At 44.2% G+C, this 27741-nt stretch overlaps 1 protein-coding gene across 1 annotated transcript in view; it reads right to left on the bottom strand.

The window, feature by feature from the left end:
- Positions 1-1380: 1380 nt before the first annotated feature.
- Positions 1381-27741, bottom strand: part of LOC126414084 (uncharacterized) — a 51982-nt gene continuing 25621 nt past the window's right edge. The window contains exons 2-4 of the mRNA XM_050083316.1: positions 23821-23994; positions 17933-18034; positions 1381-2206 (exon numbers count right to left, since the gene is read on the bottom strand). Of these exons, the coding sequence (XP_049939273.1) occupies positions 2073-2206; positions 17933-18034; positions 23821-23994 (410 nt within the window). The 3' untranslated portion in view covers positions 1381-2072. The remainder of the gene's footprint in view (positions 2207-17932; positions 18035-23820; positions 23995-27741) is intronic.

Below are 27741 nucleotides of genomic sequence, written 5' to 3'. Positions count from 1 at the left end.
AGGAGATGGACTGTGAGCGGCAAAATAGTACGGTTTCCCGCTCTGGGGTACATGGCACTGCATGGTGTAATGCTGCGGTAATTGCGACGAGTTGCTTGTGCCAACGGCGAGATGTTAAGGGACCAATAGCCGCACCCAACGGCGTATTGTGATCTCAATAACTGATGAGGTCCATTGGTGAGCTCACTTCGGCAGCAACGAATTAGAAGTTATCTCACAGGAGTATTATTATGAACAGTGGTGGTTATACCGATGCCATTACCAGTACATTTATATTCTGTGAATCAGTTTGTGTAATAGTCAAACCAAGTTCTTTACTGTGTGTAAAGTTTGGAGGCAATAATAATTTCGTGGTTTAAATTGCATTCCCCGAGTATAATCAATTATTTAAAGGAAATAGCTCATCATTACCCCATATCCAGTGATTTCTATGTGCTGCAACATCAGTGAAAAGTTATGGTGCGTGAGTATCGGTGTAGCTATATTGCACCAGCTCGATGTGGTGGCTCTTCAGTGCCTTGCCATAGTCAAAAGTTATTCGGTTCCGGTCGAGCAACGTAATTCTCAATTAGTGTTTTCAGTAACTATATTGACAAGCAGATCTATATTGTTCTTTAGTTAAGCATTCAAGGAAATTGCTGCCACCACAGAACACATTGTGCCTTCAGCACAATGCAAGTTCAATAACATTAAATTCAGTAATTACAATTTTTGTAGTTTACATTAACCCAAAACAAGTTCAAATGTTTATCATGTGTGTTTACATATTGTGAAACGATTTCAGGCTGTGGTAGTTTTTTAAATGAATAATGTCCTACTACTAGGCAATATCAAACATACAGAATTAAGAGCTCCCTGTTCAGTCACTTCAAAGAGATTATCAGTGCTACTAATAATCAAATATAGACGTAAAAATAAGTTGGTTACTCGCCATTATCATGATTTATTCAAAAAATTCCGTGTAGTAGTTGGAGCACCATAGGGTGTATATTCAAACCTATTACACGCGAGAGCCGCTTTCCGGAAGTCCCGACGACGCATCGTCTAATAATAATACAGTAAATTCGGGTAGTGGCATCGCAACCTTCTTGGCCATCGTCACGGCAGAGAACTATCGCTATGTTTTACAAGAACTACTGAGAGCATACCATCTTATGGGATTGTACTTAAAGTACATTTCTTGAATGATTATGTGTACTTCTTCCCGGATAATCTTGGCGCCGCTGGTGACGAACATGGAGAACGATTTCAACAGGACATTTCTCAATTGGGTAAGCTTTATCAAGGCAGATGGAGTACTGTAATGTTGTCCAGGTAATGTTGCTCCTTAAGAAGCGACATTCCCGAGGTAAAGAATCGCAGGAAATCGGAAAGGAAATATTCTTATACATGGTTTTTTATTTTTCTTCGCTCCTGTGTTACTCATTTCTTTGATTCCTTTGTGTAGTTACATATTTTTGCTGTTTGAAGTCTTGCTTCGGGAAACTGTAATTTTTCCAGACACATCTGATACATAGTCTGCTTGCTCTAAACATGTACAAAAACCATTATTACATGACAACTGAGGCCACCACAGAAAGTCTGAAATTAGACCTATATTTAGTGGCGAATTATTTTTCGGAAAAAGTGTAACTGAAAAAAAATGCTTTATTAAAATTCCAGTCTTGGACCAGAATGTTTATTTGTAACGACGTTATTAATTTCGGTTGGTAATGGCCTTGTTCAGAACTGATTACAAACGTGTTGCATTACACATATCACATCTTTATGTGTGATACGTGTAATGCAACACATTTTTACTCAGGCCTGAAGGTGGTCATTGCCGATCGAAGTTAATAAATTTACTACAAATAAACAAGAGTGGAATTGTAACAGAGCAAATATTTTCTTGGATCGCTAGAAACATTTTTTGTAACTACGTCACAACTTGAAAAAAAAATTGACCAATGTTATTAGTATAGTACGGGACCAGCATCTGGTAGGTGAACTGTGTGGAAATGTCTTCAGCAGTGGAGCGAGCAGCATAGCCACAGAGAACCGGCGACGCCAAAAGTCTCGGCCACAAGTCGCCGCTACAAGAAGTCGCCGGCTGCCACCAGCGTCGCGACGACCGCCGCCACTGCCAGGGCGGCGCCGGGCGCGAGGCCCGCCCCCGCAGCTGGCGTCGCCTTCGTGGTGTTCAGTATCCGGATCTCAGGGCCGTCGTCTGCAAACCAGTGTACACAGTAGCATCCTAGTGCTCAGTCTTCGTTTTAGGTTACTAGCCAATATTCTCCACAACGGGAAACTTCTTGCAACGTTTGCTGGATTTCAGAACTTTTGTATTTCCACAGATCTTCAAAAACTTGAACAACTAGTGCTCCCCTCCCAGGCCACGAAGTGAATCCGAATATCTACCAAACTTACCCAATCTAACAGACTATTTTCTCCTCAACACACAAGATGCCTAGTTCCACTAGCTTTCACTTTAAAAACTTTCTATGGGGAACCTTTTTTCAAATTATTCAAGTCCTACTCTGTTCCTAGTAATTCATATAAAAGAATCCACAACCAAGACCATCATAACTATTTCACTCATTATCTTTGGAATCTATGTATTTCCAATCTTTCTTCAATTATCAAAACAAAAGCAAAAGGAGGATAATGGAATGTAGTAGAATTAAGTCGGGCGACGCTCAAGGAATTAGATTAGGAAACGAGACACTTAAAGTAGCAAAGGAGTTTTGCTATTTGGGGAGCAATATAACTGATGATGGTCGAAGTAGAGAAGATATAAAATGTAGACTGGCAATGGCAAGGAAAGCGTTTCTGAAGAAGAGAAATTTGTTAACATCTAGTATAGATTTAAGTGTGAGGTAGTCGTTTCTGAAAGTATTTGTATGGAGTGTAGCCATGTATGGGAGTGAAACGTGGACGATAAATAGTTTAGACAAGATGAGAATAGAAGCTTTCGAAATGTGGTGCTACAGAAGAATGCTGAAGATTAGATGGGCAAATCACATAACTAGTGAGGAGGTATTGAATAGAATTGGGGAGAAGAGGAGTTTGTGGCACAACTTGACTACAAGTAGGGCTCGGTTGCTAGGACATGTTCTGAGGCATCAAGGGATCACCAGTTTAGTATTGGAAGGCTGCGTGGAGGGTAAAAATCGTAGAGGGAGACCAAGAGATGAATACACTAAGCAGATTCAGAAGGATGTAGGTTGCAGTAGGTACTGGGAGATGAAGAAGCTTGCACAGGATAGAGTAGCATGGAGAGCTGCATCAAACCAGTCTCAGGACTGAAGACCACCACCACCACAACAACAACACAAGAACTTCAATTATCGCCGACTGAGAAACCAAAATAGCGTGACCACTGTCCACAGCTAGTATTAATGCCACCTGGTGGCGTGGTGGACACGTGATGGGGTGAGAGAAGACTAGAAGTGGAGGAGAGACGATTGGAGAATTTTTCTAACGACGACACGGGCCGCAAATGGGAAAATACGACGACACGGGCCGCAAATGGCAAAATACGTCGACATAAGCGACATTGACAAAGGGGAGATTGTTACAGCTGGTGCCTGGGAAGGTGTATCTCGGGAACGGTGAAGCTGGTCGACTGTCTGCATTCTACTGTAATGAGCACCCACAGAAGGACGGTGAAACCACGGGTGGGCGACTAGGTGTTAAACATCTGGAGGTTACAGGTTCGTCCACTCTGTAAAACAGGATAGATAGCGATTTGTGGTAGATCTGACGACAGAGTACTATGGAGATGTAGGAACAAGTGTTTCTGGGCACACAGTTCAGCGCACATTGTTGAACGCGGGGCTCTGAAGCAGACGATATCCTCCGCGTTCGCGTTTTGAGCGAATGGGTTCGTCAGTTGCGTTTGCAGTGGCCACATTATCATCGAGATGGGCCGTAAATCAAAGGAATCTGATTTCCTGGTAGCATGAATGACGTTTGGACTAAGTCGATGGTCATGTCTGGACATGCCACCATCCACGCGAACAGCTGCGCGAAACAAGCACAGCGCGAAGGACGCCGAGTGGTAGGGGCTGTATTATGCTATGGGAGGTATTCACCTGGAGTTCCACGGGACCTGTGGTAGTATTCGATGGCACAATGACAGTCGTGGACTTAGAGAACATTACTGTGGACCGCCTGTATCCCTTCACAGTTGGTGTCTTACCCACAACGATGGAATTTTCCAGCAGGATAACGGTCCATGTCACAAGGCCAGACACGTGTAGCAGTGAACTCTCATTGAAGTCTTGGCCACCAAATTCGTCTAATCCTAACTCCATGGAACATATCTGGGATGGTATCGGACACAAGATCCGCATCCATGAATCACCATCCCGTAATTTACGAGAGTTGTTTAAATGATTTGATACCGCCTACAGCCCTCATTTTTTCCTTATTCGTTGTATTATTGCACAGTTTTTGTTTTACACCATATTAACGCCTGAATGACGTCCACTTCATTGTGCTTCTGAGTGCAGATGTTGTCACCACAAAACCAGTATCACTGGCACCGTTAGTAAGTGTGGATATCAGAGGTTAAAAGTTACAATGTTTCCTCGTGCCATCGCACTAGACTTACACATTATGACACCACATTAGTTAATAGTTACTGTTAGGCTTATGACGACTACGACACCGACATTCACTAGTGCAATCGCAGCGGAGACCATTCAAATTTGACATTTGCAGAGATTTGTGTAGCACACTGTGCCATCACTGGATTATTTACGGATATTTGAAATAAGGTCTAAGATTGAACTTTTCCAATAGTGCAGCGAATAAAGAAAAATCAAAACTGTAGGCAATATCGAATGACTTAAGCAATTCATCGCACCTGTGGACCCGATTTCAAAGAAGATTACGGAAATTTCTTGACTTGTGGGTGGGCATCCGGTGCCACATACATCCTGAAACCTACCAGAGACTTGTTCAATCCATGTCACGCACAATCGCTGACCTGCTGCTTGCCGATGGTGGACTGTTACGCCATTAAGCAGGCAGAAGTAATGCTTCGGGTCTTCACTGTGTGGTGCAGGGCCTTTTCATTAAAAAGACATCGTCTGTGTAACAATGATGATCTCGTCGTGATACGTGAAACGCCATCTGGGAGACGTTCATTGTCAGGGACGGAGGACCATAGCCTTCACAGCCATGTACACACTAGCAACCTAGCATCCTACCTTTTTTCATGTTACTGCTCAGTATTCTGCACAATAGGAAACGATCTTCCAACTTCACCTGGACTTGAGTACTCCCGTTATTTTACAAATATTGAAATCCTTCGTTGCGCTTACCACATGTCCCGAAACATTTGTTTTCGTCCCATCTAGGTCACGAAATATTTTCCGATATACAAGCAACTTACTAAATGTAACAGACTGAGCTCTTCCCTTCAGACACCTACCCTCCTCCTCTCCTCCCACTTTCCCTTACGATTCTTTTATTTAGGAAACTTTTTCTAAGCTAATCAGCTTCTATCCTATTCCCAACAATTTATCTCCTAAAATCTTTAACGCAGGTCGCCATAGCTTCTTCTTCCCTCATCTTCCAAACCTACATATTCCTACTCCTTTTACCATTCTAATCACCACATACTGGTGCAAGGTATTATCATAAAGACGTCATAGTTAACGTGTATTCACAAACTCATTATTGTATTTAAAATAATGTATCTTAACACATTCTTTAAATGTTTATCACAATTGCACATATTTTATGTAAAGTTTTTGCTGAACATTGGTTATAACTTAAACCACTGAGATCCCAACCAACACCCATGTGTGGCAAACGGGATTAATGACAATAACGAGAGTAAGCTTACTGAAACAAAAGCTGGTGCGTTCTCTTTGCATGTAGAGAAAATTATCTACAACTTGTAATGTTAATGCAAACTCTTATATTTTTGATGATCATATAATCGATTCAGAAGTTATGATATGTATTAGCAAGTGATATTAAATAATGAAATTTGACTAGTGTAAATAATACTATATAATAATAATCAGTATAAAAAATATAGAAGGCGAATGTATCGATAGGTCATAGCTGGGATGCAATACAACAGTCTGTTGGAGCGTTCGGTTCGATAGATACTTGGCTGCGTAGTTACACGAAGCAGCCAATGCATGTCCAAAAAATCGCCGATTTAAAACACATTCAGTTACCAAGCGATGTGTATCAAGTGAAGATAAGGACACGTAGGGCGGCTTCCTGATTTCTGTGAATGGAGCCTTTTCTTTTAAGGCAATGAATGCGGAGATGAGTAGGGTATAAGAAAATTTACTCACATTCCAGGGCAGAGAGGAGCAGAAGTTCTGGGGTAAGAAATATTAGACATACGTTAAACATAAGATGGATAAAATACCAATACGTTTCACTTTTATATAAAAATTACTAATTCCTACTGTGTCCAATGCTGTTGGAAGTTGACTGTATGTTGGACATCTCCCACATTCACATATCTGGTAAACAACTGATTTAGTTGATATGTTTCGGCTATCTGTACAATACATCTAAAATTGTAGGGTGTCGTAAGGTAGCGCTTATTTTACATCACATCATACATTAAATCCAAAAACCATCTATTTCATTCCAACTGTCAGCGTACCTTTGTAGCTCCGAGTTTCGTCCACACTGCTGTTATAAATGTTTAAACCTTGAGAAACATGAAATCTTCATTTCCTTCGCTTGTCTGCCAAGATCCATTTGGAGCTATTAGAGATATAATATGTCTACTGGATAATCTCATCTACTGGGACAAAGGCCTGAATAGATCCTAAACTGATGTGAGTGTGTAGGCTTCCGGAGCCAGAGTCAGTTAACGTAAAATTTTTCTGGGTATTGAGCCATGTCATGTAAACAATAGTCGTTAGCAATAAAAGAACGCAAAACAAGTGGGACATATATAAGCAGTGCGCTTACCGCATGTGAAACGATCATTAATCGAATAAGGAAACATCTTAAACGGATTGGTGTCCAGTCTGTCTTCTGCAGGTCATGTTCACCGACGACAGGACAGATGCCCTGCACACTGCAGGCCTGAACAGAGTGGACTGTGAGAGTGGAGAAGTCTGCATTGGTGAAAGCAGCAGGTCAGTGGTAACGCACATCTAGGAGCACGAGCGCCACGTTCAACTTGGGCAGGCCAGAAATGGACGGTGACCAAAGAGAATCCCACGAGAAAATAAAAAAAATGTTAATCGAAACTTGTGCATTTGCCAAGAATCCGGGGATGGCGAAGCGCAAGATCACAGAGTCCACCGGAATACTGAAACATCCTAATAATGTGAATATAAAATGTGAGTGTTGCACGATCATGGCTGCGAGGCATCTGAGGCCGCAGGCCCACACAACAATTTGAGACACGAGCGTTGCCATCGAGAAACTGGGACTGAACGACCACGTGAAGAACACCTCATTCGCGCGTGATTGCCAATCATCGCTGATAATACATGGAGCGATAGGAAACAGCAGTCCCTCTCTTTTTGCAAAAAGAAACTAATGTTTAAAAAGTTTTTCACTCCTTTCACCGTAGGAGACCTATAATGTCATCCGTTCTTGAAATTGTGACGTAATGTCATGCTCAATAGAGGGCTCATAACGATATATGTAAAAGGTATATCCTAATTAATACGAAAACTGTCACGGGTGAAAATAGGGATAACGGAAGCAGAAAAGTTCCAGTGAAGATGTGTCCACAAATGAGCGGCCATGAGCTACCCCTAATTCAATATGACACATTTTACTAGTTTGTACAAATGTATTTGAAATGTAGATTGAGATGACTAGGGATAACGATATGCACGTATCGCGTTCACAAGGAATAAAAGGGCAGTACATTGGCGGAGCTGTTATTTGTAGTCAATTAATTCATGTGAAAATGTTTCCCACATGAGTATTGGCGCACGACGGGAATTAATGGACTCTGAACACGGAATCGTAGCTGGGGCTTGACGCATGGGACAGTCTATTTCGGAAATCATTAGGGAATTCAGTATTCCAAGATCCAAGTGTCAAGAGTTAACGAGAATACTACGTTTCAGGCATTACATTTCACCAGGGATAACGCAGTGGCCGATGGCTTTAGCTTAATGACCAATAACAGCGGCGTAGTGTTGTCAGTGCTAACAGACAAGCAACACTGCGTGAAATAACCGCAGAAATCAATGTGGGACGTGCGACGAACGTATCCGTGAGGACATTGCGGCGAAGTTCGGCGTTAATGGGCTATGGTAGGAGGCGAACGACGCGAGCGCCTTTGCTAGCAACACGAAATCGCCTGCACCCCTATCTCTTGGGCTCGTGACCATGTTGGTTGGGCCTTAGACAACTGGAAAAACGTGACCTGGTCAGATGAGTCCCGATTTCTGTTGGTGAGAGCTGATGATGGGGGGAGGAGGGGGGAAGGGGGGGTTCGAGTGTTGCGCAGACCCAAGTTGTCAACAACGCAATGGTAGTGGCTCCATAATGGTATAGACTGTGTTTACATGCAATGGACTGGGTGCTCTGGATGTTCAGCTACTTGGAAACCATTTGCAGCCATTCATGGACGTTATGTTCCCTAGCAACGATCGGATTTTTATGGATGGCAGTGCACTGTGTCACTGGGCCACAATTGTTCGCGATTTGTTTGAAGAACATTCTGAACAGTTCGAACGAACGGTTTGGCCATCCAGATCACTCAACATGATTCCTATCGAGCATTTAAGGGACGTAAGAGAATCCGTGCATAACATCCTGCACTGGTAACACTTTCGCAGTTATGGACGGTATAGGGGCAGTATGATTCAATATTTCTTCAAGGGACTTCGCATGACTTATTGAATCCAATGCCTCGTCGAGTTGATGCTCTACGCCGGGAAAAAGGAGGTCGGACACGATATTAAAAGTTATCCCATGACTTTTGTCACATCGCTGTAAACTTTCCAAGTAAGTCCTTGTCCAACAGAATTTCAGCTTTGTACAATGTTTGGGAAATGTGGTAGACGCATCATAGGGCTGCAGCACATTTTGCTCCTAGTGTAAGACGACATCTAATAGGCCAGTATGGTCCCACAGAAATAGGTCGATCAGGGCTTGTACATTGGCATCCAAGATCAGCTGACTTAAATCCTCGTTTATCCATGTGGGATCATTTCAAGAATGAAGTCTACAACACTCTCCTTCATAAGGTCGGAGGGCTGGAGCAGTCTTGTCAAGACTTATGAAATGACTCGATGATTATTTGAAAGAATTTTTATCTCAGTGCAGAAATGAGAGCATTACTGCATCGAAATGCGAGAAAAACATGTGGAACACTTCCTTTGACACCACGAGCCTGCAGTAAATTGTAACAAGCAACGTTCTGTAGCGGTGTTGGTAGTGCCGAGCGCACTTGATCTCTTTGTTGCTATCTATTCTGCTCGCGCTAGCTTTCCCTCTGGTGGTTGGGCAAGGCGACGACGCTTGGCCGGGAGTGTACGCACGTGGGGGGCGCCGCAGAAGGGATACATTCCGGTGCTAGGCTTCCTGTGGGGGGAGGGGGAGGCTAATTGTTGGCTCGCAGTAATAGTAGTTTAATGTCCGTTTTGATGGGGGAAATGTAAGTGCTATGCGTAGGTCCAGCATTGCTCGAAGGCGGCGGCCTCGACTATGAAGAGTGCTCTGTCACACTGGCTGGGAACTTCTGACCGTTGAAGGAGGCGAGCTTGCTTCGGAATTATAATAAACTTCGTTAAGACCGAGAAGGTTATGTCCTTGAATCAGTACGGATTTAGAAAGTATCGCTCTGCTCGCCCTTTTGTCATTTGATGTACTGAGAACTGTGGATGAAGGACAACAAGCAAATTCTATATTTCTAGATTTCCTAAAAGCATTAGACACGGTGTCCCACAGCAGGCTGTTAACGAAGGCACGGTCATATGGAATAGGTTCCAAGATAAGTGAGTGGCTCGAAGACTTCTTAAGTAAGAGAACCCAGTACACTGTCCTCGACGGCGAGTGTTCGACGGATACAAAGGGATCGTCCGGAGAGCCTCAGGGAAGTGTGGTTTGACCGTTCCTACTTTCTGTGTTCATAAATGAACTGACGGACATGGTGGGCGGCGATCTGCGATTCTTTGCTGACGATGCTGTGGTGTACGGTAAGGTGTCGAAGTTGAGTGAATATGAAGGGATTCAAGATGACTTAGACAAATTCTGTTGTTGGCATGATGAATGGCAGCTAGCTCTACATGTAGAAAAATATAAGTTGCTGCGAATTAGTAGTAAAAAAATCATAATGTTCGGTTCAAAATGGTTCAAGTGGCTCTGAGCACTATGGGACTTAACATCTGACGTCATCAGTCTCCTAGACTTAGAACTACTTAAATCTGACTAACCTAAGGACATCACACACATCCATGCCCAAAGCAGGATTCGAACCTGCGACCGTAGCAGCAGCGCGGTTCCGGACTGAAGCGCCTAGAACCGCTTGGCCACAGCAGCCGGCTTAATGTTCGGATACAGTACGAGTAGTGTACATCTTGACACAGTCACCTCGTTTAAATATCTGGGTGTAACGTTGCAAAGCGATATGAAATGGAGCGAATATGTGAGGACTGTGACAGAAAGGCTAATTGTCGTGTTCAGTTTATTGCGAGAATTTTAGGAGAAGATATGGGACGCTAGTGCGACATATTACTGAGTACTGCTCGAGTGTTTGGCATCCGCACCAGGTCGGATTAAATGAAGACATCGAAGTAGTTCAGAGACGGGCTGCTAGATTTGTTACCAGGAGGCTCCAACAACACGATAAATATCACGGGGTTGATTCGGGAACTCAAATGGGAATCCCTGAAGAGAAAGCGACGTTCTTCTCGAGGGACACTATGGAGAAAGTTTAGAGAACCGGCATTTGAAGCTGCCTACAGAACGATTCTACTGCCACCAACGTACATTTGCATATGGATCACGAAGATACGAGAGACTAAGGCTCATACGGAGGCTTAATGGATACTTGTTCTGTTTGTGAGTGGAGCAGGAAGGGAATTGACTAGTAGTGTTGCAGAGTACCTCCCGCCACGCATCGTATGGTGGCTTGGTGTATGTGTGTTGTGTATGTGTGTTGCCTGCACATATTGTGCACTGTGGTGAGGTACGTGATTACTGGCTTTCAATTCATGTATCCTGGTTCATTATGCGCCTTCTTCGTAGTTGTGACATCGTTTCCGTCTGATACTGTGTGCCAAAGTCACTTGTTTGTTTTTGATATCTAAGAGCGGACTCGCGGTCTGTGGCAAACGTGTGAACGTAAATGTGGTAAATTGAGTTTGTGGCAAGCATGTGAACGTAAATATGTAAAACTGTTATTTATTGAGCAACGTGGCTGTCTTGTGGTGTGTGTAAAGGATGGCTTTCTGTTACGTACCTTGGTAGATTATCTGCTCTGTTCTCTGCCGCAAATTGGCAGTGTTTAAAGGTGTTTATTATTTGTTTGAACTGTGTTCTAGGTGGCTAATGTCAAGCTTACACATAGTTTGCTTGCCTCACATGTTATCCAAAGTATGGTTTATGAAAGCAGCGTTAATTCAGTTTGTTTTCCTGGTGCTTTAAGTGCTTGTTAGTCTTACTTTACACATAGGCTTTGCAACTTATACTGTTTGATTATTTTTATATGTAGCAGGACACGTGACCCATTATTTAAAGCTTTACTATCACGGACTTCACTGTATGCACTAGTACTGTGACCGACGTCAAAAAGAACTGGTAATACTTTCATTAATAGTGGTCTATTTTTGTAAGATAGCTGGCCAGTTGAGTACCTTAGATCCATATTACTTGCCGTTTATTATTTTTATGAGCTAGTTCTGTGCCTGTTAATTACTTGTCAATTGTTTATTTGATAGTGCTGTGTGGACCGTGCATAGTCTGTCGGTAGATTTGAGCGGCTACTGCCTTTCTTTGGTGTCCTGATGTTAAGTGTTGGTTTTGCCTAAAGGCGTTCCGTAATAAGAACTTATTGTTTAATTATTTGTGGAATTATTGTGTTTTCATCAAATTTCAGGACAAATCCGAAGGCACCTCCGCAAACTGCAAAGCTTGCATCAGCACCCGTCGACCGTTAACGCTGAGTTAATGACCCGCAGGCGATTCTTTCAAACCACTATTAAAATTCTTAGTAAACCTTAAAATTTTGTTCTGGTTACAATTTTAGTTTTAGTATTCATGTTCTTAAACTGTAATTGTTCTAGCTACTCTCACTGCAACAGGTACCTCACTTGAATTTTTCAATTATCGAAATAGAAAATATGTTTCAGTAAAGAAAAACCTGCAATACAAGCTTCGGGTACTGTTTGGTTGGTCATTGTGCTGCAAATCTCACAACAGTTGGTTACTAATGGATTTCTTACATTTTACGCGAATTCCAAGCAAACCTTAAAACGCCTTCACCGATTGTAAACTTATTTCTCGTGGCCACGTGCAACTAATTTAGTTAACCTGTACGTGTTTACTACTGAAGCTCAGTGTTTTTAAGGTTTATAGTCCCTTTAAAATTTGGTGTTGCCTTCATCGCAGTTAGTAAGTTCAATGAGCCATACGGTCATTTGATGAAACTGCCAAGTGTTAATCAATGGTTTCAGCTTTTAGGTCTTTAATCTGCAATTATTCTTTGTATTTGCAATCTCATTATAATGCGCTTTTGTCATTGGGCCTTAAGCCGTTGGTGTAGTTGTTAAGAATAACTTTTGGATTTACCTACCTGATAATAACAGTTTTTTTGGCTTTCCTACGAAACTGCCATTAATTGGGCCTTAAGCCAATGTTGCAGTTGCTAAATTTATCATTTGGTTTCCTTTACCTCCCACGAACAAAGCCACAAGGCGATTAACTGTTTGGCATCAGTTTGATTTGTTCTTCTATGTTTGTCACTATAACAGTTCAAAATAAATTTTTGTTGTGCAAGGCACTTGTTATTTACCAATGAAACTTTTATTTAATTGTAGTCGGTTTAATTTCTTGTTAACTACTTGTGATGGGGATTCCCTTGTTGGTGTACCGTTTACTGTGTGATTTTAATTGTTTTAAATAAACTATTGTTTGAATGTACTTTACTTGGAGGCCCCAGTACCCTTCCATTCCGCAAACAGCTCCCTGCCTCTTCAAACGTATTCCTTGTTACAGTAGGCAACGGCTGAAATATGAGACCAGTTCATCGACTTACCGAAAACTTTTATTTCAGATACACTGCTCTGCAAAACTTAGGGACGAGATAAATTAACATAATTTGTTAATGAATGGAAGTGCGGAGCATGTCGACAGAGGTCTCCCAGTCGTGCACAGAAAGTGGAACGTCGCAAGGCATGAGGTCAGCGTGACCATAGCGTCAAATGGGGCTGGCCCCACAGCACGAGTCAGTTGAAGGAACGGGAAAAAACAGTTTGTGTCAATCAGCAAGCAGTTACTGTGCACTGTGGTGGCGTTCTGTATCACAACATGGCTCGGGGACACCTTTTGGATGACTTCACACCAGGAACAATCATCGGCAAACAGGAAGATGGACGGAGTGTGACGAATGTTGCCCAGGAGTTTGGTATTGGCCACAGCACTGTTTCACTTGCATGGGGAGCGTTCCGAACCACAGGCACTGCTGCAGGGCACGCTATCTCGCCCTGCACGGCGATTGCATGGGGGTGGTCTCTCTGCCCGACTAGTGCTCTATGGAACATCAGCAAATCCGCAGCACCCTTTGCAATAGTGCTAAGAGGACAGGGACTGGACTAAGGAGAAGGTGGGTCGCGTGCTCTTCTCGGATGAGAACAGGTTCAGTTTGAGTGGTGAACCCAGATATACACTCATATTTCGAGAGGTGGGAACGTGTAACGCACGCAGAAACATTGTCGAACATGATCGTTTTGATGGTCTAAATGTTACGGTGTGGCGGAAGGGGGCATAATGTTGGATTTCAATACTGACCTCGAAATCTTTGAACATGAACATTCACCGTTCAGTGTTATTGTGAATCTGTACTCCTTCCTCATGTGCGTTTTTTCAGGGGTGCATTCGGCCCTGACTTCATTTTTACGGACGACAAGTGCGTCCGCATCGTACAGCACAGGTGTAGGAGCTCTTGGAACTAGCTGATATTCGGCGAAGAGACTGGCTTGCCCGTTTCCCCGACTGAAGTCCCACCAAACACGTGTACGATGAGTTGAGGAGACGTGTATGTTTGTACATAATAGGTCAGTACTTCAAAGTCAGTAGCGGCTAGGAGCCACCCATTCTCGAACAGTTCGTTTGTGAACCCCTATTTGCTGGAACGTTTCTGCTTCTACTAACGTATGTTTTCTACTGTGTCAGTTTTCACTGTGGATTGTGATACACCTTTTGAATGTGGACCCTGGGTAACACACAACACCAGCAGACCCACAGGAACGCAGCTGTAACCGTAGGTGAAACCTATTCTTTTGGAGGGGGAGGGGCCGTAGGATAACGTGGTTCATCAGTGTTCTGACCGGTTTGATGCTGTCCACCATGACATTCTATCTGGTGACAACTTTTCATCCCAGATTAGCAGCCGGCCGCTGTGGCCGAGCGATTCTAGGCGCTTGAGTCGGGAACCGCGCTGCTGCTACGGTTGCAAGTTCGAATCCTGCCTTGGGCATCGATGTGTTTGATGCCCTTAGGTTAGTTAGATTTAAATAGTTCTAAGTTGTAGGGGACTGATGACCTTACAGCCGTTTGAACCAGATTGGCACTTGCTGCCAACGTCTTCAGTTATTTGTTCGATATTACCCTCTACAGCTGCGTCTAGGATTCTCCAAAAGTCATAAGACATGTCCTATTATCGTATTCCTTCTTCGTTTTGATGTTTTCCAAATGTTCCTTTCCTCGCCCATCATTCGGAGGACATCCTTATTTCCTGTCTTATCAGTACATCTAATTTTCAAGGTCATTCTATAACACCACAAAATCAAATGGCTCTGAGCACTATTGGACTTAACATCTGAGGTCGTCAGTCCCCTAGAACTTAGAATTAGTTAAACCTAACTAACATAATCACAGCTTGACTAGAAGAAGGGATCGGTTGGTAGGACACGTTTTGAGGCATCAAGGGATCACAAATTTAGCATTGGAGGGCAGCGTGGAGGGTAAAAATCGTAGAGGGAGACCAAGAGATGAATACACTAAGCAGATTCAGAAGGATGTAGGTTGCAGTAGGTACTGGGAGATGAAGAAGCTTGCACAGGATAGAGTAGCATGGAGAGCTGCATCAAACCAGTCTCAGGACTGAAGACGACAACAACAACAACAACAACTAACCTAATGACATCACACACATCCATGCCCGAGGCAGGATTCGAACCTGCGACCGTAGCGGTCGCGCGGTTCCTGACTAACGCGCCTAGAACCGCTCGGCCACACCGGCCGGCTATAACACCACATCTCATACCCTTCTGTTCTCTTCTTTTCCTGTTTTTCAACAGTGAACGATTAACTTCCGTAAAATGATGTGCTTGAAACGTACATTCTCAGAAATTTCTTTCTCAAATTAAGGCTTAAGGCTGACACAAATAGACTTCTTTCGGCCAGGAATGTTCTCTTCGTCTGTGCTAGTTTGCTTTTTGTGTTCTCCTTGCTTCATCTGTCAGTATGATTTTCCTTCAAAGGTGTTTCCTTTGTGAACTTTATTCTCCCCAATTTTGATGTTAAGTTTATCGCTGTTCTCATTTTCGGTAGTTCGGGCAGCTTTCGCTTTCCTTTGGTCTACTCTCAGCCTATGGTGTATTCTCATTACGTTGTTCATTCCATTCAATAGGCCCTGTAATTCCTCTTCACTTTCACTGAGGATAGCAGCTTGATTAGTGAATCTTATAATTTATATCCTTTCAGCCTGAACTATTCTCTTATTTTTTCATTACTGCTTCGATAATTGAACAATAGCAACGAAAGACTGCATCTCTGACTTGCACTCTCTTTAATCCTAGTTCACCGCATTTTCTGGGTCAACAAAAATCTATATATGTACCTCGACTTTGCTGAAGTCTTGCTTCCATTAGCAAGCGCAACGTAGTACCTTACTCTCTGGTATCTCTACCTCTCCTAAAGGCGACCAGATGCACAGATACACTGAAGCACCAAAGAAACCGGTATAGGCATGCATATTCAAATGCAGAGATATGTAAATAGGCAGAATACGGCGCTGCGGTCGGCATCGCCTATATAAGACAAGTGTCTGGCGCAGTTGTTAGATCGGTTACTGCTGCTACAGTGGCAGGTTATCAAGATTTAAGTGAGTTTGAACGTGGTGTCAGAGTCGGCGCACGAGCGATGGGACACAGCATCTCCGAGGTAGCGATGAAGTGGGGATTTCGCCGTACGACCATTTCACGACTGCACTGTGAATATCAGGAATCCTGCAAGAACGGGACCAACGACGACTGAAGAAATTCGTTCAACGTGACGGAAGTGCAACCCTTCCGCAAATTTCTGCAGATTTCAATGCAGGAATATCAACAAATGTCAACATGCGAATCATTCAATGAAACATCATCGATATAGGCTTTCGGAGCTAAAGGCCCACTCGTATACCGTTGATGACTGCCCGACACAAAGTATTATGCCATTATGCCTCGTCTGGCCCCGTCAGTACTGACATTAGACTGTTGATGACTGGAAACATGTTGCCTGGTCGGACGAGTCTCGTTTCAAATTGTATAGAGCGGATGGAGGTGTACGGGTATGGAGACAACCTCATGAGTTCATGGACCTTGCATGTCAGCAGGGGACTTTTAAGCCGATACAAGATCTGTAATGGTTTGGGGCGTGTGCAGTTGGAGTGATATTGGACCCCTGGTACGTGTAAATACGACTCTGACAGGTGAAACGTACGTAAGCATTCTGTCTGATCACCTGCATCCATTCATGTCCATTGTGCATTCCGATGGACTTGGGCAAATACAGCAAGACAATGCGATAGCTCATACGTTCAGAACTGCTACAGAGTGGTTCCAGGGACACTCTTCTGAGTTTAAATACTTCCGCTGGTCTCCAAACTCCGCAGACATGAACGTTATTGTGCATATCTGGGATGCCTTGCAACGTGCTGTTCATAAGAGACCTCCACTTCTCGTACTCTTACGGGTTTATGGACAGCCCTTCAGGATTCATGGTGTCAGTTTCTTGCAGCGCTACTTCGGACATTAGTCGAGTCCATGCCACGTCGTGTTGCGGCACTTCTGGGTGCTCGCGGGGGCCCTACACGATATAGGCAGGTGTACCAGTTTCTCTGGCTTTTCAATGTAATCATTCCTTAATTTTCTTTTCCGTTCTTCTGTATACTATTCCTGTCCGCAACTTAGATGTATGAGCAGTTATGCTGATTGTGCGATAGTCCACTTACTTATCTCCCCTCGCTATCTTCGGGACTTTGTGGATATTCTTCCGAAAGTCTCATAGATTCCGCTCACCAACTTAAATAAGTTTTTGATTGTCACTTCCCCCAATGATTTTAGAAAAGCAGACGGAATGTTATCTACCCCTTTTGCCTTATTCGATCACATGTCTTCCAAAGCTCTGTTAAACTCTAAAACATGAATGGCATGACTCGATTCTACACCTAGAGAAATTTTACGTTAAGATCGGACACTTTCTCTACTAGGACTTCCTACACTCCTACCAGGACGAAATCGTAGTGTGTTTAGCGCTTCCTAGCATATTCACAACAGAGTTGGTATGAAGGCTAGTCTCAGCCTCGAGAAGTTTTCCCGCATTCTCCGACGGACAGCCTGCATGTCGGCCGTGACCATGCGGCGCAGCTGCCGGTCTATGGCGATCAGAGACAGTCCCGCGCTCCTTCTCGCCTGCGACAGCTCCACCACCGCAGGGAGGGCCCACGGTCCGTGACCAGGGTGCACCTGCGCGCAGGCAGAACCCGGCACGCAGCCGCCGCCGTACACACCTGTCGACTCGGTGGTCGTATCCATCTCTGGGAAGCACTCTGGTATTTCCGTCTCGTTAGACGGGCTTCCCTCGCAGCTGCCAGACGTCAGCTCCTTGAATTCTGAAACAAGGAAAACGACTAGCTCACCAAACAAAAAACTACTCATCATGTTGAATGGACACACAGGCCTGAGGACTGAAGCTAAATATTTGGCCAAATTATAGGTAGGGGCGCCCAAGTTGCTGACAATGGGACGCAAAGGAATAGCACTCTTATGAATCTTGGGTAAACGATACAATCATACAAAAGAAAGGACCATGGGACTTTTGGACACAGTGTGTATCGGAAACCTATTCATACTGACCGCTGTCTTCATGTGACCAGCTGTCATCCACCACACCAACGTAGTGGAGTTTTGCGGACTCTGGTGAAAAGAGCTTATGCCATTTCTGACAAGGGACATTTGAAAGAAGAACTTGATCATTTGAAGATAGTTTATAATCAGAATGGATATACGGAACAACAAACGTGCCGTGCTCTTCAGTTTGGTCCGTCACGCGAGCCAATACAGAATACTTTTGAAGCTGTTGCTTATTTACCCTTTGCGGGAAATATATAATCAAAAATTTCAAGAATTTTAAGAAAATATGATACGAAAAGTGGTTTTACACCGGTGGCCAAGAATAGAGCAGGCACTCATACTTGACAGAAGACACGGTTTTCTATGCATCTTTATGTGTACACTGTGCACTAGTGACTGAAAAGAGCGATGTGACGCGATTGATGGGCATACTAGAAACACTGCTCAACACATACGTATAACGCCTCATTGGGTTTTCACTGTGTTTTCCATTTCCCGACCAATTGGACTTTAATAAACGAATTCCCTGTATAATCAGAATGTCAGTGAAAAAATAGTTAAGGATTGAAAATAAAAAAGTGGGTAACAAAATGAGCTAGAAGTGCATATATGAGAATCAATTAAATTTTTTGAAATTGGAAGTAAACCAATACGATCAGACATCACACATTAGAGCCTACTCATCTCAAACAAAAAAATATCATAAAATATAAAAACAAGAAAATATTCAACAGGTAATGATACGCTATGTGATCAAAAGTATCCGGACACGCCGAAAAACATACGTTTTTCATATTAGGTGCATTGTGCTGCCAGGTGCTCCATTTTAGCGACCTCAGTAATCATTAGACATTGTGAGAGAGCAGAATGGGGTGCTCTGCAGAACTCACACACTTCGAACGTGGTCAGGTGATTGTGTGGCACTTGTGTCATACGTTTGTACGCGAGATTTCCCCATTCCTAAACATCCTTAGGTCCACTGTTTCCGATGTGACAGTGAAGTGGAAACGTGAAGGGACACGTACAGCATAAAAGCGTAAATGCCGATCTTGTCTGTTAACTGACAGAGGCCGTCGACAGTTGAACAAGGTCGTAATGTGTAATTGGCAGACATCTATCCACACCATCACATAGGAATTCCAAACTGCATCAGGATCCACTGCAAGTACTACGACAGTTAGGCGGGAAGTGACAAAAATTGGATTTCATTGTCGAGCGGCTGCTCATAAGCCACACATCACGCTGATTAATGCCAAACGATGCCGCGCTTGGTGTTAGGAGCGTTAACATTGGACGATTGAACAGTAGAAAAACGTTGTTTGGAGTGGCGAATCACGGTACGCAATGTGGCGATCCGATGGCAGGGTGTGGGTGTGGCGAATGCCTCGTGAACGTCGTCTGCGAGTGTGGTTAGTACCATCAGTAAAATTCGGAGGCGGTGGTGTTATTGTGTGGTCGTGTTTTTCATGGAGGGGGTTTGCACCCCTTTTTTTTTGCGTGGCACTATCGCAGCACAGGCCTACATTGATGTTTTAAGCACATTCTTGCTTCCCACTGTTGAAGAGCAATTCGGGGTTGGCGACTCCATCTTCCAACACGATCGAACACCTGTTCATAATGCACGGCCTGTGGCGGAGTGGTTACACGACGCTAACATCCCTGTCATGGACTCGTCTGGACAGAGTCCTGACCTGAATCCTATAGAACACCTTTGGGATGATTTGGAACGCCCACTTCGTGCTAGGCCTCACCGACCGACATCGATACCTCTCTTCAGTGCAGCATTCCGTGAAGAATGGACTGCCATTCCACAAGAAACCTTTCAGCACCTGACTGAACATATGCCTGCGAGAGTGGAAGCTGTGATCAAGGCTAAGTGTGGGCCAACACCGTATTGAATTCCAGCATTACCGATGGAGGGCGCTACGAACTTGTAAGTCATTTTCAGCGAGGTATCCGGATAGTTTTGTTCACATAGTGTATATGTAAAACATAGCGAAAACCTGAGAGACAATCGAAAATGTGTATCTGAGCTAGGGAAGGAATAATTAACAGCAATAATATATTGTCAGAAGTAACAAGTGGCACAGTGTCACTCGACAGGGAATTTTATTGAGGTGTTTGTGTATTTCTTCCTTTTTCTTAATTAATATTATCTTTTTACCACAAATGGACTGGCATACAAAACAACTGAAGCACTCAGAAGACATTGTCAGATATCAAGGTAACTTCGTACAGGTGGGCACCAGCGTGTGGTAATGACCCCATGTTGGACTGCATGGCAAAGTGATGACTGGAATACTCGTCGTCAAGATTCCAGTCGATCACGTCTGAGCACAAGAAGAGGATCACCGTACTGTGCACCAAGCACACTGTGACACCCTCACATCTGCGCCTGCCATCTGAGAACAAGAAATGGATTCTCTGCAGCATACCGCGTTATCCCGCACGTTTGGTCGGAGGCTAGCAGCAGGTAGTATAGGGAATTATCGTCGCACGTGTTGGCTGCCGTTAACACACAACACAAATAGCTGCGTTGTAGTGGTACCGAGACCTGGAAGCATGGATTGCTGATGAAGGGCCTCGCATTGTGTTCAGTGATGGATAACAGTCCTGTACACTCTGGATGACTGTCGTCGGCGCGTATGGTGGTGACCCGGAGAGAGGTCCCATTCTAGAATGAGATTTTCACTTTACAGCGGAGTGTGCGCTGATATGAAACTACCTGGCAGATTAAAACTGTGTGCCGGACCGAAACTCGAACTCGGGACCTTTGCCTTTCGCGGGCAAGCGCTCTACCAACTTAGCTATCCACGCACGACTGACGCCCCGTCCTCACAGCTTTAGTAAATTTCATATCAGCGCACACTCCGCTGCAGAGTGAAAATCTCATTCTGGAAACATCCCCCAGGCTCTGGCTAAGCCATGTCTCCGCAATATCCTTTCTTCCAGGAGTGCTAGTTCTGCAAGGCTGGCAGGAGAGCTTCTGTGAAGTTTGGAAGGTAGGAGACGAGTTACTGGCGGAAGTAAAGCTGTGAGGACGGGCCGTGAGTCGTGCTTCGGTAGCTCCGTTGGTAGAGCACTTGCCGGCGAAAGGCAAAGGTCCCGTGTTCGAGTCTCGGTCCGGCACACAGTTTTTCTGCCAGGAAGTTTCAGGTCCCATTATTTCAATGTTTGGAGAGAGAAACAATGGTGTTACTCCTGGAGGCTTGGCGTAGTTGTTTTAAAACCAAGAATCGTAATTCGTAATTTGCGTGACACCATGTTGTTAATGCTACGTTAAAAGATAAAGTCAAATGAAACTATTTGGTTCCAGAGACCTTTTAAAGTCTCAAACATTTTTGATGTGTGTATGCAGCCTGAAGCGAAGAATGAAAACGTGTACCAGGACCAAGTATGGGAGCGGTCTAGTTATTTTTAGCAAGTCTGTGACTCATGTGAGTAGAGATTATACTTCCCACGCGATTGTCGCTCAGAGTCAGTGTTGGAAATGGCTCAGTGTTAAGAAGCAAACCCGCATTCAGGGAAACGCCCGATGAATTCCCCGTCACATTAATTAGGATTTAGGTTTTCCATGGTTTTCGCCGAGCGAGGTGCTGCATTTGTATACCACTGGACCCCGCATTCAAAGTTTTCAATGATCTCTTTAAATCGCTTAAAGTGAATGCAGGGATAGTCTATTTGAAATGGTGCGTTCGATATTCTTCTATACCCTCCCGCAATCCGAGAGAGCGCCCCGACTCTAATGATTTCATCGACGGGACTTTAAACCGCAGTCTTCCTCCCAAGGTTTCCCTGAACCACTTAAGGGGAGGTTTACTATCTTTTGGTTCAAAAAATCGAATTTTTTAAAATTGCATTTTTGGATCCAGAAAAGTGCTTAGAATACACATCTGAAACGGTTTTTCCAAATACGGAACGGAAATTTTTGTTATATTCGCGGTTGAACCAAAAAATGCACCTGCCAGAAATCGGCCTTCTTTCTCGCACCAGTTTTTTTCTTTCGGAGGGCGAGTTATTGTACCAGTGCTTGGGAGGAAACACACAAAATTCAAATGAAAGTTTGAAAGTATGTGTTTGGAAGTTAGCCCCCAAGCATTTGCATTCTGGTGCGAAGGCTGTGGAGATTGCGACTTTCCTAGCAGTGACCAGCTTAAACGAAGGGTATTGAGCAATTCTGAAGACCATGACAACGATGGACGTCACACTGGGGCTCTATTCGACGCAGTTAGCCAAGCATTCGGACGACCACCGGATTCAAGCGGCCGAAAACCGCTTGTCACCGGCCGTACGAGCGGCTCTGGAGCAGCGCAGGATGGCCCAGATCGAGTAGAACGCCTTCTATGAGGAAGAGGAAGGACTAGTTTATGGACCCAGGATAGCAGACTGAACGTATGTTGCATAATATTGCATTTATATGTTATCAAAACTTCAAGCGCGTTTTTCTCGATATGACTTTTTCTTTTATCGCGTGGTATGCTAACTTCAAATCTACTGAATGATTCCGACGAAGCTAACTAAATTGTCTAGGAGTTGTACCACTTTTATTCCGATCCGTCTACTATAAATATTTTTACTTGGCCGATGAAATCGAAAAATCGATGTAAAAACCCTATTTTTTTCAAATGGCTGCCGTTTTCAGAATGAGATTTTCACTCTGCAGCGGAGTGTGCGCTGATATGAAACTTCTTGGCAGATTAAAACTGTCGCGAGTTCGAGTCTCGGTCGGGCACACAGTTTTAATCTGCCAGGAAGTTTCGGCTGCCGTTTTGTTTCCTATGGTCCAAATAACTGAAGTGAGGTACAACTCCTAAAGAATGTTATATACTTCGCTAACGTCAACTCAATTTTGATTTCAGACGAGCCGGCTGACCTGTGACATACCGCGCGTGGAGGTCTACGTCGAAATTTTGTTTCCTTCCGACGGTACTTCCGCCTTTGCTTTTCGATATTTCCGGTCGAAAAAATTTCAGTTTTTTTATTTATTTGTTTTTTTTTACCAAATTTGACATTGATATCTATCACATATCCAGAGAAAAAAATTCTCAAAGAAAGATAGTAAACCTCCCCTTAAGGCAAATATCTCGAAAATTCCTCGTATGCTTCCTCGATATTGTAAGGATGCAATTTCTTTCAGGTAATAGTTCGCGAGTTTTAAAGGGTACGATCACCGTTATTGGCGCTCCTGGATTTCCCATAGTTTTTGTGAGGCCAAACCTCTGACATGAAGTACCTTTTTGGTAGAGATTCTGCTTTAAACTTGCACTGTGTCAACCATGAGGCAGTTATAATCATAGAGAACTTAAACAAAGGCTACCCATTAGCATCGACTGCATCCTCAACACAAGCAGGACACAAAGGTAACGTGACATACTTCGACGCGAAATAACCAGTTGTGAGTGATAAATGTCTTGTCAAACCTGTCTTATCTTCTAGCTAGAGATAGTTACGACCGCGTACACGAAGCCCGAAGTCACGTTGCGCAAAAGTCCTCGGTGCCATTTACCAGCCGCGACGGGGGCTTTTGCCTTTCGCAAATACGTACTTCTGTCGGAATCGGCGGCACGCAGCATGCAGTTGCACCAGACCATGGTGCAGCTGTTGGGGAACGTCCAGATCTCCCCATCATCGTCGACGCCGCACACGGGCAGCCGGATCTTGGAGCAGGGAGGGCAGTGTGCCGTCGCAGGGGACTGTGCGTCTGCCATCATGATCACACCTGTAACAAAGGAAAACAGCCGCATCTGTAACGCTTGCTGACTGACTTGCCGTCTCCGCAGAGCCTTCACACTGCTCTCGTTGGGAAAAGATATTGTCTGTTACTGCTCCTTCCCGTCCACCTCTTGACTGGAGGTAGCAAACACCTGAAAGTGTGACCGGCCAAAAATCAAACTTGTTAACAATAAAGATTTGTTACCAGAATCGATAGAAAGGCAAATACTCAGACGGTAATGGACAATGAAATGCTCCTGTCGGAGAACAAAAAAGGCGATTACGCTCCTCTTTAAAAGACTTCCAGAAAAGTGAAGAAACAGCTGCCTCATTCCTCATTCCACCTTCCACGACAAAAATTTTGGAATGCGACTATAGTCGCACTCTTTTGACATAGAATCCTTTTACCCAGTCTCCCTTTGTTGTTAAGTCTTCATAAGTACCTACATCTAAATCTACATACATACTCCGCATGCTACGTAGACTACATTGCGATGGGAACCACGTACCGCTTCTAATCATTTCCTTTTCCGTTCCACTTGCAAACAGACCGAAGGAAAAATGGCTAAATAAAAGCCTCGCATTTTATCTTCATGGTCGTCACGTGAAATAAACGTTGGCGGCAGCAGAATCTTTTTGCAGTCGGCCTCAAATGCCGGTCCCCTAAATTTCCGCAACAGTGCCTTGCAATAATAGGGTCGTCTTTCTTCCAGGGATTCACATTTGAGTTCACGAAGCATCTTCATAATACTACCGCGCTGATCGAACCTACCAATAACACATATAGCAGCACGTCTCTGAATTGCTTCGATGTCTTCCTTTAATCCGACCTGATGGGAATCCCAAACACTCAAACAGTATTCGAGAATGTCTTACATTAGTGTTCTATATGCCGCCTACTTTGCAGATGAACCACACTTTCTAAAAATTCTCTTAATGAAACGAAGTCGAGTATTCAACTTTCCTACTACCAAACTGACGTGGTCATTCGATTCCGTATCGCTTTGCTACGTTACGTCTACATGTACACTGGTGTCCAAAATGAAAGCAACAAAAGAAAATTGTGCAAGGTTGCGTTTATTTTGCCCCAAAACAGTATAAATAGGTGATAGCAAAGTAGAAACAACGTAGAGAATACAGAAGGTAAAAATTGCAACAGGCGTAACAGTAGACGAAAATGTTCTTAGTTTTTTCCAACTTAACAGATTTGCACACACACAATGCGACAACTGGTTAATGTGCTCAGTATTGGGCGTGACCACCTGCGGCACCAATACAGGCCTAACAACGACGGGACATGCTGTGAATGATGTCATCAATCTCATGTTGAGGCAATAACGCCCATTCTTCCTGCACAGCTGCTGGCAGTCTTGGAGAGTGGTTGGTGGTCGCTGACATGATGCAAGCCATTATCCCACACATGCTCTATGGGATTCAATTCGGAAAAGGGAATAGGCCACACCATGCGTGCAATATCTTCCGTTTCCAAGAAAACATCAACCCCCTGTGCTCCATAAGGTCAAGCATTATCGTCCACCAATACGAAGTCTGGGCCCTCAGCACCTCGCAACAACCGCGCATGAGATCCCAAGATCTCCTCAAGGTACCAGACAGCGGTTAAGTCTTGCTGATTCAACCACACAATTTCATGAAGAGATCTACGGGTGGTCAACATAATCCTTGCGCACACCTTTAGGGATTCTCATCGATATCGGTCTCTTTACACAATGTTTAGGTCCAGAAATCCTGTTCCACGTGCCCTCAAGATGCGAATCCGTCGAAAATCATTCTGCAGACCAAGTCGGGACGCATCTATGAAAAGAACATTGGTTCACCGTCCGTGTGATGCGTTGACGGTTCCACTCTAGTCTTTCCCTACTGTGAAGACACGTCAGAGGAAAACAGACAGCAGGTCCCTAACAATAAAGGCCACTCTGCTGTAGCCTTCTGTACACCGTTTGACTCGATACAGCACGTCCAGGGGATGCTGCGAGGTCAGATGCCAGTGGCAGTGCAATAGTAAGGCGGTACCGTGGGGCCCTTACGGCCAAATAATGGTCCACTCTTTCTGATGTCACACGTGATCGGACCTATACTGGTCTTCGGGACACAGTTTCGGTTTCTGTAAACTGTCATCTCATCCGATAAACAACAGAACGATTCAAAATGGTTCAGCCGGCCGCGGTGGTCTAGCGGTTCTGGCGCTGCAGTCCGGCACCGCGGGACTGCTAAGGTCGCAGGTTTGAATCCTGCCTCGGGCATGGGTGTGTGTGATGTCTTTAGGTTAGTTAGGTTTAAGTAGTTCTAAGTTCTAGGGGACTTATGACCTAAGATGTTGAGTCCCATAGTGCTCAGAGCCATTTGAACCATTTGAACCAAAATGGTTCAAATGGCTCTGAGCACTATGGGACTTAACATCTGAGGTCATCAGTCCCCTAGACTTAGATCTACTGCCCTCATCTCGTGGTCGTGCGGTAGCATTCTCGCTTCCCACGCCCGGGTTCCCGGGTTCGATTCCCGGCGGGGTCAGGGATTTTCTCTGCCTCTTGATGGCTGGGTGTTGTGTGCTGTCCTTAGGTTAGTTAGGTTTAAGTAGTTCTAAGTTCTAGGGGACTGATGACCATAGATGTTAAGTCCCATAGTGCTCAGAGCCATTTGAACCATTTTAGATCTACTTAAACCTAACTAAGCTAAGGACATCACACACACAGCCATGCCCGAGGCAGGATGCGAACCTGCGACCGTAGCAGCAGCGCGATTCCGGACTGAAGCGCCTAGAACCAAAATGATTCACATTGAGCCATTGGACCACATCAGTTTGCGACTCTGCTGCTTCCATTCTTCCTGTGGCCCTCCACAGCAGAGTCTGTAGGCGTCTACTCTGAGCCATACTGCACCGTCTGTAATGCACCTTCTGTAACTTTGTGCCCAGCGACTGAGGCTGTGGGACTACCCTGCAAATACTACCCGCTTGATAGGTGCCCTGACATCATTGCTGACGTAGATGTGCGTTGATCGGAATGCTATCTTCGGTGCAGAACACGATTGTAACGACGTCTGTTGACATTTTGTATGATTGTATCGTCAATTAGGACGGAGAAATAGCAGTTTTTGCTTTAATTATGGACGCCAGTATATAATAGCTGTGACTTCCAAGCAGCATCATAGGTATGGTGAGTTCGAAAGTTACAGGATTGTTTTTCCTACTCATTAATTTACATTTTATACATTTAGAGCAGGCTGTCATTTATTATACCAATTAGTGAGTTGGTCTAAGTCGTCTTGTATACTTCTGAAGCACTCTCTTATACCTTGTCACCGTTGGGTGGTGGTACGGGACTCTGAGTCCCACCGCCACATCTACATCTACATGGTTACTCTGCAGTTCACACTTAAGTGCCTGGCAGAGGGTTGATTGAACCATTTTCATACTACTTCTCTACCATCCCACTCTTGAATGGCGCTTGGGAAAAAGGAACACCTAAATCTTTCAGTTCGAGCTCTGATTTCTCTCATTTTATTATGATGATAGTTTCTCCCTACGCAGGAGGGTGTCAACAAAATATTTCCGCATTCGGAAGAGAAAGTTGGTGATTGAAATTTCGTAAACAGATATCGCCGCAAAGAAAACCGCCTTTGCTTCAGTGACTGCCACCCCAGCTCACGTATTATATCAGTGACACTATTACCCCTATTGCGCGATAATACGAAACGATCTACCCTTCTTTGCACTTTTTCAATGTTCAAAAATGGC

The sequence above is a fragment of the Schistocerca serialis genome, chromosome 1, assembly GCF_023864345.2.
Source record: "Schistocerca serialis cubense isolate TAMUIC-IGC-003099 chromosome 1, iqSchSeri2.2, whole genome shotgun sequence".
NCBI classification, from domain to species: domain Eukaryota; kingdom Metazoa; phylum Arthropoda; class Insecta; order Orthoptera; family Acrididae; genus Schistocerca; species Schistocerca serialis.
Note: the sequence above shows the minus strand (reverse complement) of the source record. Positions and strands in the feature narration are given on the sequence as shown.